Source organism: Calcarisporiella thermophila (assembly GCF_041956535.1).
Source record: "Calcarisporiella thermophila strain CBS 279.70 unplaced genomic scaffold VTP21scaffold_1, whole genome shotgun sequence".
Taxonomy (NCBI): Eukaryota; Fungi; Calcarisporiellomycota; class Calcarisporiellomycetes; order Calcarisporiellales; family Calcarisporiellaceae; genus Calcarisporiella; species Calcarisporiella thermophila.
Window position 1 is genome coordinate 1,528,178 of NW_027192191.1, and position 13,433 is coordinate 1,541,610.

Here is a 13,433-nt window from a genome sequence, read left to right on the forward strand (position 1 = left end):
TTTCTCACCTAATTGCCTAATTCTTAACAATGTTCAATTCAGTTTTAGCGCGAATTCCTGCACGCGGTACAGTCAATGTTCAGGCTTTACGGTCATTGCATCAAGTAAGGCCTTGCTAGCTTTCATATCATTGGTGTGATGTTGACGTTCATATATGTCTATCTTTATTTTATTTTTGTGAATGTGATAGACGCACCCCAAGCTCTCTCGCTTTTCTGATCTTGTACGTAAAGTTGAAAAGGAGCAGGGAATTCACTCGATTACTGTTTCACAGCTGCATCAACAACTTTCCGTGACCTCTCCTCCGCATGTAATAGATGTCCGTGAATCAAGTGAAATATCCAGAGGAAAAATCCCGAGGGCCATTCCTCTTCCTCGTGGCATTCTCGAACGTGATGTCGAAAAGCACATCAAGGCCGAAGATGAGAGCAAAGTTGTGGTTTACTGTGCTGGAGGGCTAAGGAGTATTCTTGCGGCCGAGAGTCTAATTCGAATGGGGTACAAAAATGTCTTGAGTCTCGAAGGCGGTATAGACGCTTGGAGGAAGGAGGGCTACGAGATTGAGGCTGGGGAGAAACAAGGGGATGCGTGAATAAGGTTAGGCAAGAAATGAAATAGATATATGTTTCTATATTACATGCTGATTTATCTGGAAGACAATAAAATTACCAAGTGCAGCGCCAGGCTTTTGGTTCATATTAAGATTTTCTCTTTACGAAGGCCATCTCCACTCCCCATAATTAATAAATCGATAAAAAGAAATTGAACCATACAAGGATGTCTACGTCACCTCTCCGTCTATAGCTTAAAAAAAGAAGCACTAGTATCAACTCTCACACACCCTTAAAAAAAAAAATCGAATTACTGGATTTGATTATCCAATCCTTTATCCATAGCACACACCATGTCTCTACCTTTGTACGGAATCGATAGGGGTAGGTTCATCTTGGTGGTGATGAGTGATGAGGTGATGGCGGTTCAATAACGTGTTCTATCTTCACCCTAGAAATTCACAATCGCATTAAAGCGAAGTATGACCCGGAACGTGAGCGCCAGGCGCGGGAGTATATAGAGACAGTGACGGGTGAATCTTTTCCCTCGGAGGATTTCCGCGAGAGCCTTAAAGATGGTGTATTGTTATGCAAGTCAGTATCCAACAGTACTTTCTCTTGCCCATAGCACTCCGCTAATACCCCCCCCCAATCGCAATAGAACTCTAAATCAGGTCCTTCCAGGCGAAGTGTCCTACCGTGAATCCAAGATGCCATTTGTGCAAATGGAGAACATAGCTGCTTTTCTCCGCGGGGCGGAGAAGCTCGGCATGCCAAAACATGATCTCTTCCAGACGGTAGACTTGTATGAGGGAAAGAACATGGTGCAGGTCATCGATACGATTTTCTCGTTTAGTCGCCACGCGGTAAAGCATGGTTTTGAAGGGCCTGTAAGTGACTTTTAGGCATATACCGATAAAGAAGGAGCGAGGCCACTGACTACCTGTTTCCTTATATCTAGGTGCTTGGACCAAAGCTTGTGGACAAGAATCCCAGAAAGGAGTAAAGCTCTCTATTGCGGAGATGTCTTTGTTATTGTTTGCTTCCCTTTGTGCCCCCTTCTCTAATTGTATTTTTTATTTGGTTTCTCCTGCGCTACGTTCCAATCCTGCAATTCTCTCTTTCCCTTTCCCCATGGACGCTCCCTTCCAATCATTATCTGCTCTTTGCAATGCAATAAATTCAAAAAAGAAATACTGAGCTGTAAACTCCTAGGCGGCTAATGTATGGATGGCCGGTTGGGCTTGCTGCTGGAGCATCCATACGGCCGGGTGATCCATCCCTCGCCAGAAAGGCCCTGGGATAATCGGTAGAAGGGCGCGGGAAGAGTGGGAGAATGGAGAATAGAGCCAAGAAACAAGAGCCAAGAGAGAAGAACCAACTGAGAAAGTTTAATAATCAAGTAGGTTGATTTTGAGAAAAATTAAATGACCGATGCTCCCTAATGGGCGAAGGAATCGATCTGGAGATTGGCCAGTGGCCACATTTTTTTTTCTTCTCCCTGTTAATTTTTTTTTCTCACTCTCTTAAAGCACCCTGAGCTCTTGGGAACTTGATCATTCCTTTTCGCCACTTGCACTTATCTCGCCAAACGCCAACTTCTGCCACACTAAGACTCCTTCTTCGCCCCATATTCTCTCCCCCAATTTCCTTTTTATTGTATTTATTTGTATTTATTCACTTTTATATATTCGACTTGAGCAGTTATTATTCCTCCCTCAGAAGAAAGTTATAGGTCCATTATCGCGCCTTCAGCCCAGTTTGATGGTGACCCGCCCGCTTTCCCTCCCCTGATCATCTCTAACCATGAAGGCTCATGCATCTTTTGACTATAGGAGAAAAAGTGCGATTGTTGAATTTTAGCCTCAGGAAAACATGGCGTCCCCCGAACACTTTCTCGAAGCGGAAATCGACGATAATTGTAGGTGACAGATCGATCTCCATCCAATCAGAATGCTAATTATTGGACCCTCTTCTATTTAATTAATACTAGCTTCTTTTGAGGAAGGCTTAGTGGATGAGTGGTGGCACACGGTATGTATTCTGGGTCCGGTGGATGAAGGCAATCTGATTGATGAGTTGATTATTATCCGAGTAGAAGGAGGAAATCACAGATGACGACGTACGGAATGGCCTGGATATGCAGGGGATACAATGGGATGCGGTTGGGGTTACGAGGCAGCGATATCGGGAGCTGAGGTATGTTTTTTGAGCTGGGCTAGCACAGCACTCAATGGGGGCTAATCGGCTGTAACCTGCTTAATAGACTGATCGGCTATTCCAATTACGAGAGTGTTACCGAACCCAACGAAGGCGTGTCCATTAAAGTGATGGTAAGTAGAGCCGATCGATCGACAAAGCCATAGCCGTGTGCGTATATACTGATGACCCCCATTTTTAGCCCGAAATACAAAGCGTGAAAACCGACGCCGAATACTACAAGTTCAAGTATACGAAATTGAGCGAGCGCTGTTCGTTGGTGCACTTTCAGCTTCGAAATTTGCTCTGGGTTCCGTCGAAAAACGACGTCTTTTACACACGTAACCTTTGTGGCTTGCTGTTCTCTCCCATCCATTGCGACCACTAACCCATCCATGTCGCCCTATTTTCATAGAGGGTCCACGAGTGCAACACTGGTGTCCAATTACGCACGAATCGCGGACAGTGATGGCCATGGACAAATCAGAGGTGTATGGCAGCGTATATCCCACAAAAATAACTACCATGGCATGCCGAGAGGATGTGCTGCTGGTTGGAGGTAGATGATAGCTCCTCTGGGTTCTCTTTTATCACTTTCCCCTATTGACCACTCTCATGGATTAGGGTTTTGTGGCGAATATGCATGTCGGAGACTGGACGCGGAGGGAACATACACCGGGTTCATCACCAAGGATAGCAACGGCATCACAAACTACGTGGACATAACTCGGTCAAGAAGTGGTGGTAAGTGAAATGCTGGAAGCTCCCTGGCTCTCTTGCGTCCTCCAACGTGACTTTCATTAGGGCTCTGCTCGATCATCTCGAGCAACGACAAGCGAACGCGGACCCTGGATTTGGAGCGCCTAGAGTTCACGCAATCATTTGAATTCCAGTGGCCTGTCAATTGTGCAACCATGAGTCCCGACAAACGTTTACTATGCGTGGTGGGCGACGGAACCGAAACACTGTTGCTGAATGCCGAGAGCGGAGAGGGTAATTGCACCAGCCACCAGGAGCTGCGTCGACAATAGGCATGACTAACCCCCGCCTCTGCTCAATATGTAGTTTTAACCGTGCTGGATGGCCATCTTGATCACTCATTTGCGTGTAGTTGGAGCCCGGATGGGATTCTGCTGGCCACCGGCAACCAGGACAAAACCTCTCGACTCTACGACGTTCGCTTTCTGTCGAAGCCGCTCTGCGTCCTCGGGGCTCAGATGGGGGCCATCCGCTCGCTGCGGTTCTCGGATGACGGCAAGTTTTTTGCCATGGCGGAGCCCGCCGACTTCGTCCACGTATTCGACGTCACCAACTTTGACCGCTCGCAGCTGATCGACTTCTTTGGAGAGATTGCAGGTTTCAGCTTTACACCGGATGCCGAAGGGTTGTATATAGCGAACGCCGATAATGCCTATGGATCAATACTCGAATTTGAGCGTGCTTTTTCCACTGTAAATTATGTTATGGACTGGCTGTAAATTGATTATCCTATTCTATCGCTTTTTCCCTCCTCCCCTATTCACTCTTAAAGGTTTTTTTTTATTAAATTCCACTTTTCTTCTTCTTCTTCTCTATCCTCTAAACAAAAATTCTGCCCACTTTTTTTTGTTTCTATTTTTATTTTTATTTCATTTTATCTTATTTTTTTTATCGTTTCCTATTTAGCCATTTTCACAACTTCCTTTGTTTATATTTTTTATATCTTTTTTGAAGATGTTGGATCGAATAAGGTCCCCGTTTTGCGTTTAATAACACATTGGTTGCATTCTTTTTTCCTTCCGCGTTTTTATTGCTCCTCGCCCCCAAATCCCCCTTACGCCTCCCCACAGAATTGCATCAGGACCTGATCCAGTGGTCATGAAGGGGGAAGGGAAAAAAAGTATGCGTATCAATAGGAAGCAATATTACGCGTGGATGGTGAAACATAATTAAAAGCAATAAATATTATTCAACCGCAATGTGATCTAGACGCCTTTTTGGTCAAGTAAGACATATGAAGGCATCAAATACGGGTTCGGGGGGAACGCAACTTGGCTTGGAGGGATTGAGGGAGGTTACTCAGAGAATAATCCCCTAGTTTGAGTGGGCGTCGACTTGGCCCCATTGGCCAGAGGGAGAATTTATGGTTAATATAGAGTTGGCTGGTCAGTCCGTCGGAATATTCTTTTTCGTTTCTAGAAATCGATATTTCTAGTTAGATTGAAAAAAAGATGGCCTATTGTGGCGCAGCCCTAAGCTCTATGGTGCATTGTGGGAGACTTTCCTCTGACCTATTTGAGCTAACACGCTTTTTGACATTCTCATCTTTTCTAAATTTTCTCTTTCTCATCTATTGCTCTTCCCCGTATCTCTCTAGTTGTGGCGAGGTTATTAGTCTGATTCCAGAAGTCGTTTAATACCATTTGAATTAGAATTGGCCATTGGCATTGTATCGCGTCATTCGAGCCTATTACTTGGAACATCGCTTACCACAAAGCTTATTCACTAGCCCTGGGTAGTGGTGCAAAAGATGATTGTTGCCTGATACACCTATCCCATCGATTACTCTATCAATACCAGCCCATCCTAGGATAAGAGCGTGTCCTCTGCCATTGATTTCTTCGCCTTGAAATCCTCATCACCTTCCTTTCATACTTTCGCTTTTTCATCTCTTCCCACTGTTTTCCTTTATTTGAGGGAAAACGATTAAGGTGGACTGCCCTCCTCTCCTTCATCCCCTCCAAAAGAAGTGGATTACTCCATTTTGTATTATTGTATAATATAATTCGAGCTCGTTGGGTGGATAATGTATAGGATACGATTTATATCAAAAATAGTAAGTTGCTCACTTCCTGGGTTGATGAACAATCTCTAATCAATCTAATAACTTTATTTGACAGCTGGGGGAGTCCAAATCTGCTCGTTTGGCCGTGTTGATAACGCTCCTCCAAGTTTTACTGGTGATCACCTTCCAGCTAGTTATATTTTTTATGCATCTTGACCAACTGAAAAAGATGGACGGTAGGCGATGACACAGTGGACATTTTAGCACTGACTTCTCCCTAATATTAGTGTTATTATTTTTTTCATTTTCACCCAGGCCTAGGGGTACCTATTGATACGTACAGAAACGCGCAGAGTCTAAGTGTTTACCATGTTTTATTCATGGTTGCGCAAATATTTCAATTAATGTATTGCCTAGACGCGGTAAGAAGAACTATTATCTTAATTGCATGGAGCCTGACCCCTCATGCTCATCTGACTTGTTTCCATCTTAGGTCAACCAAAAGAATACGATCCAAATCATTGCTCTTGCATTCTTCGACTGCTGCCTTTCCTTCTACAGCGCGGTCCAATTTTACCAGGCTGCGAATCTCCTGAATAATTTATCACACAGTTTGCGTCTCGAGTTGTTAGCCTCCAATAACAGCGGAAAATGGGCACTAATAGTCGTGATTGTTATCATGCTAACCTCGTCGCTCATGTTCATGTATCTGGCCTACAAAATGTATCTCGAGTTTGGATGGAGAATCTACAAGAAAATTGGTGCGGATTTGGCCATGCGGGGTAATATTCTCGATAGATCTTTCTTTATGAAACCCAATTTTCAAGGAGGCTGATCCAGTTTAACTGTTTGATGTCACCTTAGACATGTATAAGATCTACCAAATTTTCATCGTACTCCTAAAGTTCGACGCTTTTTTCTTTCTCGCCTTCTCGGTTCAGTACCTTGCCGTGCTACTGAACTCCAACTCGACCGATCATGGCTCCTCTCTGTTCGGCCAAAACCTCTTCTATCTGATCATTTCCTTCCTCTCCACCCTAGTGACCATGGTGATGATTGGGTGCTATTTCTTGGGAGTTCGCCGGGAGTCCACGGCATTGATTATCATTGCCAACCTCTCCAACCTGGGGCAGATGGCCTATTTTATTTATGAGCTCTGGGATGTGAACAGTCGTCGGGGCGATTTCGTCGGGAGTCAAATCTTCCTAACCTTTTTCTGTAAATATCCTGCCATCATGTTGTCCCTCCCTAACCTCCCCTCCCCTCCCAGAAGATTGACCCATCTCTACACTTCTTTGTTTAGCGGCTGTGTGCTTCGTCATGGCAATTTTGACTCTTGTCGTCTCTATGCTTGCCTTCCGGAACTTCAATCGCGGATTGAAATCACATCTCACACAACCTCCCGCAACGGATAATTCAGGGCACTCGATGAATTCGACCACCGCGCTGGGCAAGCGATGGTCTATCGAATAATAATACCACATCTATTTTTTATTTTATAATCTTTCCAAGATATTATTTTAGCTTATTTTTATACAATCATTTAATCTCGAGAGAAGGGTTTTCTTTTTGTGTTGTTGTTTATTCCTTTTTGAATAGCCTTTTTTTTTTCGTCTCTCCATTCCTCTCCACCCCCTGATATCTTCTGTTTTTACGCAGTTTCATGGTCTTCTTATTTTGCCTCTGTAATAAGTTTTTTTTTCTGGATTTCTGTCGTTTTTTTTTCTCGTTAGTTTTTTTTCCCTATGAAAAAAAGGAAATGGTGTATCTGTACCCTTTCTCTAATCAAATCTATTCATTTCATATTATTAGAAGGGGGCTCAGGATGGGCAGAAAATGGAAAAGAGAGTAGGGATGAAGAGGGAAAACATGAAATAATGTATATAAAATAAGTAGAGCATTGAAGCTGAGAAAAATAAGCAAATAAAAAAGTAGTTTATATATATATCGTTTAAACAGCAGCCCTCGTGTAATAAGGGCATGGGCGTTAAGAAGTGTTTTCGCGTTTATGGAGCGGGAGATAATCTATCTTCTGCTCATTTCTCCATAGGTTGTATCCATAGATGCCAGCAATAGAGATGATCAGCCCAATCACATTGACCGCGTTCAGTTGGTCACCATACACTACCACAGAGAGCAGCACCACCACGATCTCCTTGCAGATTCCCGCCACACTCAGCGTCAGAGTATTACTTGCTTGGATGAGAAAGAGCTCTGCCATCATCATGCAGAACGCAAGGATGCCCCCTGCGGCCATCAGGGCCAGAGTTTCAAGAATGGCGTTCAGCGTTGCGAAATGGCGGGAGGTGCGGATCTGAGTCCACGGATCCTCGGTGCATAGTGAAAATATCAGCATGAAAATACACATCAAGGGGGCAAGTTGGTTCAGCGTTCGTACGGGCCCGCTTGTCCCGCGCATCAAAAGCTCCGTAAGTACCCATCTCAAGCCGCTGATGACGGAGGCACCCAGGACCAACAGGAACCCAGCCAGGTTGAACTGGGTTTCTCCGAAAATGGTCAGCAATACACCCGTAATAATAACGGTGATGATTGCGATCAATGAGAGACGCGGCTTTTCTAGGCCGGCTAGGAAAGCGAAGAGCAAGACATAAATAGGTGTGGAGGATTTCACCTGTTAAAGCGAACACGGAAGCTGTGTAAGAATCACAAGACCGGATGAGATAACGGGTCACATCTTGTATACATACCATTGTATAAAAGCTAAGCGTGATATAAATCAATGATGCGTTGGCCAACCCAATTTCCATCGCTGCTGCCAACGCGCAAGGAATCTTCAATTAAAATGAAATGAACGGGGGATATATAATCGATTGAGTCGAGAATGATAGACATACCACTCTTTTAGGATAAGAAGGCTCCCTTCCAAGCTTTTTGGTGCGCCTTTCGCCGAATTTCTCGGGAAAACATCGTATCAGAGCTGACGAAATGACATAGTGCATAAGCGCATGGATGGCCGTCATTAGAAACGGAAATTCCAAATCCCTGTCGAAACGTAGACGTCAATTTGGTTAACACAAGGTAGATTTATCAATGGCAAAGCGACAATTACCACTTATCCCTCCCTAACATGTTTTTGTTGTAAAAGCTGATGGATATTGAAAAGAAATACCAAGCGCCAATGTACGCCGCCAGTCTCCATCTTCTCCTATTTGGCGATGACTTGTCATTATTTGTAGTTGTGCCACTGTCCACATCAGTGGACTTTCTTGTGGGGGATGGGGAAACAAATATGGTGGTGTTCTGAGGATTGTCCATCCTCCTTTTTCCTCTTTTTTCCTTATCCGCAAGTGAAGATGGAGATCGGGGGCTGGGCTATTCGCACTCGATTGGGATAAATATGATAAATAAGGGGAAATGATAAGTGAGCGTAATGTGCAGCAAAGGGGAGATATTGGGAGTTCAAATGGATATCTATCAGGTTTAGTGAGGAAATGGGAGAAGGTGGAGCGAAGGAAGAGTGGTGCCTTATTCTTATCGTGTGTAGGCAATTAACGCTATAATCATCACTGATCTTCGGAATTTCATAGCTATCGGAGTTTATTCAAAAGGAGAAAAAGAATGGGAGTGAGAACCTTAAGTCTAAGGGGCGAATATCAAAATGCAGTGTTGATACAGATATGTGCTGACTATTTTCATCCACTAATGAGCTTAGTGAGGTTGCGAAGTCTGTCCTTAAGCTGCCGGTCTGAACTGGAGGTGCTCTCGGCTATGCTTGAGAACTATAAATAAAAGAGGAGGGAAAATGTAGAGCGTCGTAGTTAGCGCAGATTGTACGGTTCAGCGGCATCTTACATTATTGCTTAGAATTTGGGTCTTCAACTCTTCAAACTTGGTGTCGCTCAGGGGGTTAAAGCGTATTGTATTTGATTCGGGGTAGTTGTCGTATAGAATGGATTCGGTGATAGAAAGCTGTGCGCATTGCTGAGCGAGTTTCGCAAAAATGTGCACCTCATTACGATACCTAGTGTAAATGGGTTAGAATTAGCCTCCATATTGGTTTTTTCCAGAGTGCCACGCTAGAACTAATTCGTCAACCATGCCTACATTCGATAAGCCTCTTTGTTAAGGCAATATTTTTCCATCAGGCCATCTAGAGCAACTTTTTTGAAGATGTTCCGCACATAATGTAAAACGTGGAATATGTAATCTCTATTGGGAGTCCAGGTTGGGAATTGCTGTCCTATCGAGAGTTGACCATTCTGGTCAACCAAGGGATGAAACATATCGGTTATAAATGCGACACCAGGGGCACGCTCCGGATATTCGCGAGGGATGTTGATGCGGAATTTAAAGACACCATTCTTATAATAGCCTTTGCGGACAAAAAGCACTCCATACCAAGTGTTCATATCATCTATGGCGGGCATGATGTATACTCCAGAAGGACAATGTTTAGGATTGCGCAAATTGGTGCTAGCAAGAGAGATGCAACCTTAGTCCATTATTCATAGAATCTAGCAGAGAAAAAGCATTTACAATTCGATCATGAGCTCATAACGCCTAAAATACTGTGAGTAGAGTGGTGGTTTCTTTCGTTTGGTGGTCAAGTCGATGAGATTATTTTGACGCGTGCTTTGGTTTTGAGAACGTGCAACATTCTAAGAAAAAAAAAGTAGGTGTAAGAAAACTAGAATATAAATCAAACAGAAATTGTAGCGAGTAGCCAAAAGATGTTCACCTGTTCCATGTGAGATGATTAGGTAGAAATTCTCTAAATTAACTAAGATAATACTCTTCACACAATAGTAGAAATTATGAATCGAATGGACTTTTTCAAAGCCACCATTTCGCTGGATCGAGAATTAGTCTGAGACTAGGCAGTTCTTTAGTATAGTGTTGTCATATTTACTGAGTTTATGAAGCTATGACCTTTGCAAAGCAATCTATGCTCCCATAGATAATGTTGAGGACCGACCATGAATAATATGTACAATTTCTTTTAATGCTTTTGGGGTTAGCGTATAAGTTCTTATTCATTTCTGAACTTGAAACAAGAAATAGATACATGTTTTCTGCAAAACTCTCATTCCTAGTTTCATTAAAAAGACATAGGTTCCATACACATATACATAAGACCAATAAATGCATGTCTTTATTGGTCCACATATTAAATGCTGAGTCTATAGCGACTCTTAATATCAGAACAAATTTAGTTTAAACGGCTTCTTTGCTTAATTAACTTCCAAAAACGCTTTTTGGTTCCAGGCTCGTTCAGTTTATCTATAGGTTCTTTGACTTCGCCTAGAAACACGAATCCGGCCTTTTCTAATGTACGTCGCGAAGCCCAATTCTCGGTGAACGGGAAGCCTACGATTTCCTTCAGCCCGAGTCGTTTGAATGCAACCTCCTCTACAATTGTCTGCACAGCGGATGACATCACTCCTTTCCTCCTCCACTCTTTCGCTAAGTAGTATCCCACTTCCCAAGAACCTTCAGGTACCTCACGCTTTTGACACTTATCAGGTGTGATTACTGATAAACCGATGGTGCCGATATATTTGCCTTTAGGATCACGGATAGCATATACGCAGTGGTCAGGAAGTTTGGTGATATGATTAAGGAAATACTCTCCATCAGCTAGTGAGTACGGCTTAGGGACCGATAAAGTAAATTTGAAAACGTCTGGATCGTTACAAACCCGTACAAGGGCTTCTAGATCCGATCGTTGTAATGGTGAAAGAAAGTAGGGAGTTCCGGAAATAGGAATGACATCCCCCTTATCCGATTGGGGTAGACTCGACATTGTTTTAACCCACTTGATATATAAACAATTTTTACCACCCCAACTAGCATTCTTTTATACTGAAGGTCCCTCCGAAATTGTAATATCAAAATCGATCATAAAAATTGACTCAGGTTTACCATTGATGAACACCGATTTAAGGTCTTACCAATTTTGTAGCCGTGACTAATTACAATTCTCGGTAGATAAAACGTGTGTAATGATATATCTAAAGTGCCTCCCCACTTTTACTTAGAATTTTCCTTAGAAGTGTCAAAAATATGTGTATTAGGATGACAAGGCTAACGACATTTCTTGTCGATGGCACGTGTTGGTTAGAATTTGAGCTTTTGGGGGCTTTATGTTCAATGCAAGTCGTATAGGATCGAGCGTTAGTTTCTAAACCCACTGTGTTGACTCTTTTGTAGAGTCCAGTCGTATTATGGACTGTAGATTTCATATCCTCCCAGTATACTGATGCCCTGATTTCGATTCCAATTGATCTAGACATCCTAGTTTGGACTTGCGACAATTTAGAATTCCTAATCGTGATTAATGATAAATTCAGAAAGCAGCCCCACGTGGTCACGAGTCTTGGTTACTATCATTCTTTGGACAGAGACATAGGTTAAACATTTCCCCTTTCATTTTAATTCATCGATCCGTTCTACTATAGCGTCTGACATCTAGGAAGATCAAAGGGTGCCTCGACCCAACTATCAGGTTATTAGTTGTATTGACATAGCATTCTATTACATTATGAATCGATTCCAAAGATTCAATGTATCTCTTCTTATCTTGTGCATTTTTGGATTCCTTACATTGATCTCCTCTTTTCCTTCTCCTCGGATCTTCAATTCACTTCTCCCCTCCACTCAACTCATTTTTTCGACCCCCTCTCCTTCTTCACACAAACGTTTCCGCCTTAAACATCTATACGAACACAAGCCTAATGGAGAAGGAGAGACTTTCTTACGCCGCCTAGATGTTCACTCAGCAGTTTCCTTCTATGCTAACAATGAACCTCCTGCTCATGCGATCAAAATTAAAACCGGGAGCGTCCGTCGCCCTAAGAATCGTCATGCCTTCAGAGATGTACGCACAACCTCTCACTTCAAGCGGATCCTTGCTCAAACCGAGTATACTCGAGATGAATTTGCCGTTCTGCCTGATCCAAGCGACCGCAATACTATCCTTGAGATTGCAAAGATGACATTCAATGCCTACAATAATCATGACGAACCCATTTTGGCTAGAAATGACAAGTGGTATGATTTGGGAGATAGATGGCGACTCAATTCTAGCTTTGGATGGGGTTCTGACGGCGTTCGGGGACATGTGTTCGGAGATGAGAATGCGTCCACTCTCTTTATTGCCATCAAGGGAACCTCTGCAAGCTTTCTAGGCGGCGGTGATACCAGCGCTAGAGACAAGCTTAATGTGAGTAGCATCGACCATGAATTAGGCTCCCTGCAATACTAAACCCTGTATAAATCATTTAAACTATAGGACAACCTTTTGTTCTCATGCTGTTGCGGTCGAGTGGACACGACCTGGCATCCGGTTTGTGATTGCTACAAGGACTCGTACACTTGCGACGAGAACTGCCTCGAGACTAGCCTTGACAACAAGGAACTCTACTATGCTGCAGCAATGCACATCTTCTTTGACGTCGTAGACAAATACCCGGATGCAGATATCTGGCTCACCGGCCATTCTCTAGGTGGATCGTTGGCGGCCCTCTTAGGCCTCACTTTTGGGCTTCCCACCATCACCTTTGAAACCCCTGGCGACAAACTGGCTGCTCAACGGCTTCACCTACCAATGCCTCCTGCAATCAATGGAAGTGACGTCCCTATCTGGCACTTTGGGCACACGGCCGATCCTGTATTCATGGGTGTCTGCACAGGCCCGACCAGCAGTTGTTACTATGGGGGGTATGCGATGGAAAGCAAGTGTCACACAGGAAAGGTATGCGTTTACGACGTAGTGGCCGATCTAGGTTGGCGGCTCGACATCCGGAGCCATAGAATTGCGGATGTCATTGAGCGGGTGTTGAAGAAATACGACAAGGTTCCGACTTGTGTTGAAGATACTGAATGTGAGGACTGTGGAATGTGGAAATTCCCTGAGTATTAAGGTGTAAAGTTGTGAATATTTTTTTCTTGTATAATAT

General features: G+C 43.5%; 8 protein-coding genes across 8 annotated transcripts; 5 read left to right on the forward strand and 3 right to left on the reverse strand.

The window, feature by feature from the left end:
* Nucleotides 1-29: 29 nt before the first annotated feature.
* Nucleotides 30-592, forward strand: VTP21DRAFT_654 (uncharacterized protein; the record flags this gene model as incomplete). The annotated part of the gene is made up of 2 exons (XM_069397181.1): nt 30-104; nt 191-592. The coding sequence occupies 2 exons, from the start codon at nt 30-32 to the stop codon at nt 590-592; spliced, it is 477 nt and encodes a 158-aa protein (XP_069257033.1).
* Nucleotides 593-904: 312 nt separating this feature from the next.
* VTP21DRAFT_655 (uncharacterized protein) lies at nt 905-1,557 on the forward strand (the record flags this gene model as incomplete). The annotated part of the gene is made up of 4 exons (XM_069397192.1): nt 905-935; nt 1,007-1,145; nt 1,213-1,441; nt 1,513-1,557. 4 exons carry the CDS (start codon nt 905-907, stop codon nt 1,555-1,557), a joined length of 444 nt encoding a protein of 147 aa, XP_069257034.1.
* An 869-nt stretch (nt 1,558-2,426) lies between these two features.
* VTP21DRAFT_656 (uncharacterized protein) lies at nt 2,427-4,228 on the forward strand (the record flags this gene model as incomplete). The annotated part of the gene is made up of 9 exons (XM_069397203.1): nt 2,427-2,472; nt 2,545-2,585; nt 2,650-2,750; nt 2,818-2,884; nt 2,953-3,091; nt 3,166-3,309; nt 3,375-3,494; nt 3,555-3,743; nt 3,816-4,228. The coding sequence occupies 9 exons, from the start codon at nt 2,427-2,429 to the stop codon at nt 4,226-4,228; spliced, it is 1,260 nt and encodes a 419-aa protein (XP_069257035.1).
* A 1,307-nt stretch (nt 4,229-5,535) lies between these two features.
* Nucleotides 5,536-6,987, forward strand: VTP21DRAFT_657 (uncharacterized protein; the record flags this gene model as incomplete). Its single annotated transcript, XM_069397214.1, has 6 exons — nt 5,536-5,565; nt 5,630-5,750; nt 5,830-5,936; nt 6,008-6,296; nt 6,379-6,732; nt 6,818-6,987. The coding sequence occupies 6 exons, from the start codon at nt 5,536-5,538 to the stop codon at nt 6,985-6,987; spliced, it is 1,071 nt and encodes a 356-aa protein (XP_069257036.1).
* A 514-nt stretch (nt 6,988-7,501) lies between these two features.
* VTP21DRAFT_658 (uncharacterized protein) lies at nt 7,502-8,790 on the reverse strand (the record flags this gene model as incomplete). Its single annotated transcript, XM_069397225.1, has 4 exons — nt 7,502-8,146; nt 8,223-8,306; nt 8,370-8,517; nt 8,585-8,790. The coding sequence occupies 4 exons, from the start codon at nt 8,788-8,790 to the stop codon at nt 7,502-7,504; spliced, it is 1,083 nt and encodes a 360-aa protein (XP_069257037.1).
* A 377-nt stretch (nt 8,791-9,167) lies between these two features.
* On the reverse strand, nt 9,168-10,222 carry VTP21DRAFT_659 (uncharacterized protein; the record flags this gene model as incomplete). Its single annotated transcript, XM_069397236.1, has 5 exons — nt 9,168-9,254; nt 9,328-9,496; nt 9,580-9,948; nt 10,012-10,133; nt 10,214-10,222. 5 exons carry the CDS (start codon nt 10,220-10,222, stop codon nt 9,168-9,170), a joined length of 756 nt encoding a protein of 251 aa, XP_069257038.1.
* Nucleotides 10,223-10,684: 462 nt separating this feature from the next.
* Nucleotides 10,685-11,278, reverse strand: VTP21DRAFT_660 (uncharacterized protein; the record flags this gene model as incomplete). The annotated part of the gene is made up of 1 exon (XM_069397248.1): nt 10,685-11,278. One exon carries the CDS (start codon nt 11,276-11,278, stop codon nt 10,685-10,687), a length of 594 nt encoding a protein of 197 aa, XP_069257039.1.
* Nucleotides 11,279-12,016: 738 nt separating this feature from the next.
* On the forward strand, nt 12,017-13,396 carry VTP21DRAFT_661 (uncharacterized protein; the record flags this gene model as incomplete). The annotated part of the gene is made up of 2 exons (XM_069397259.1): nt 12,017-12,697; nt 12,767-13,396. 2 exons carry the CDS (start codon nt 12,017-12,019, stop codon nt 13,394-13,396), a joined length of 1,311 nt encoding a protein of 436 aa, XP_069257040.1.
* Between the last annotated feature and the right edge of the window lie 37 nt (nt 13,397-13,433).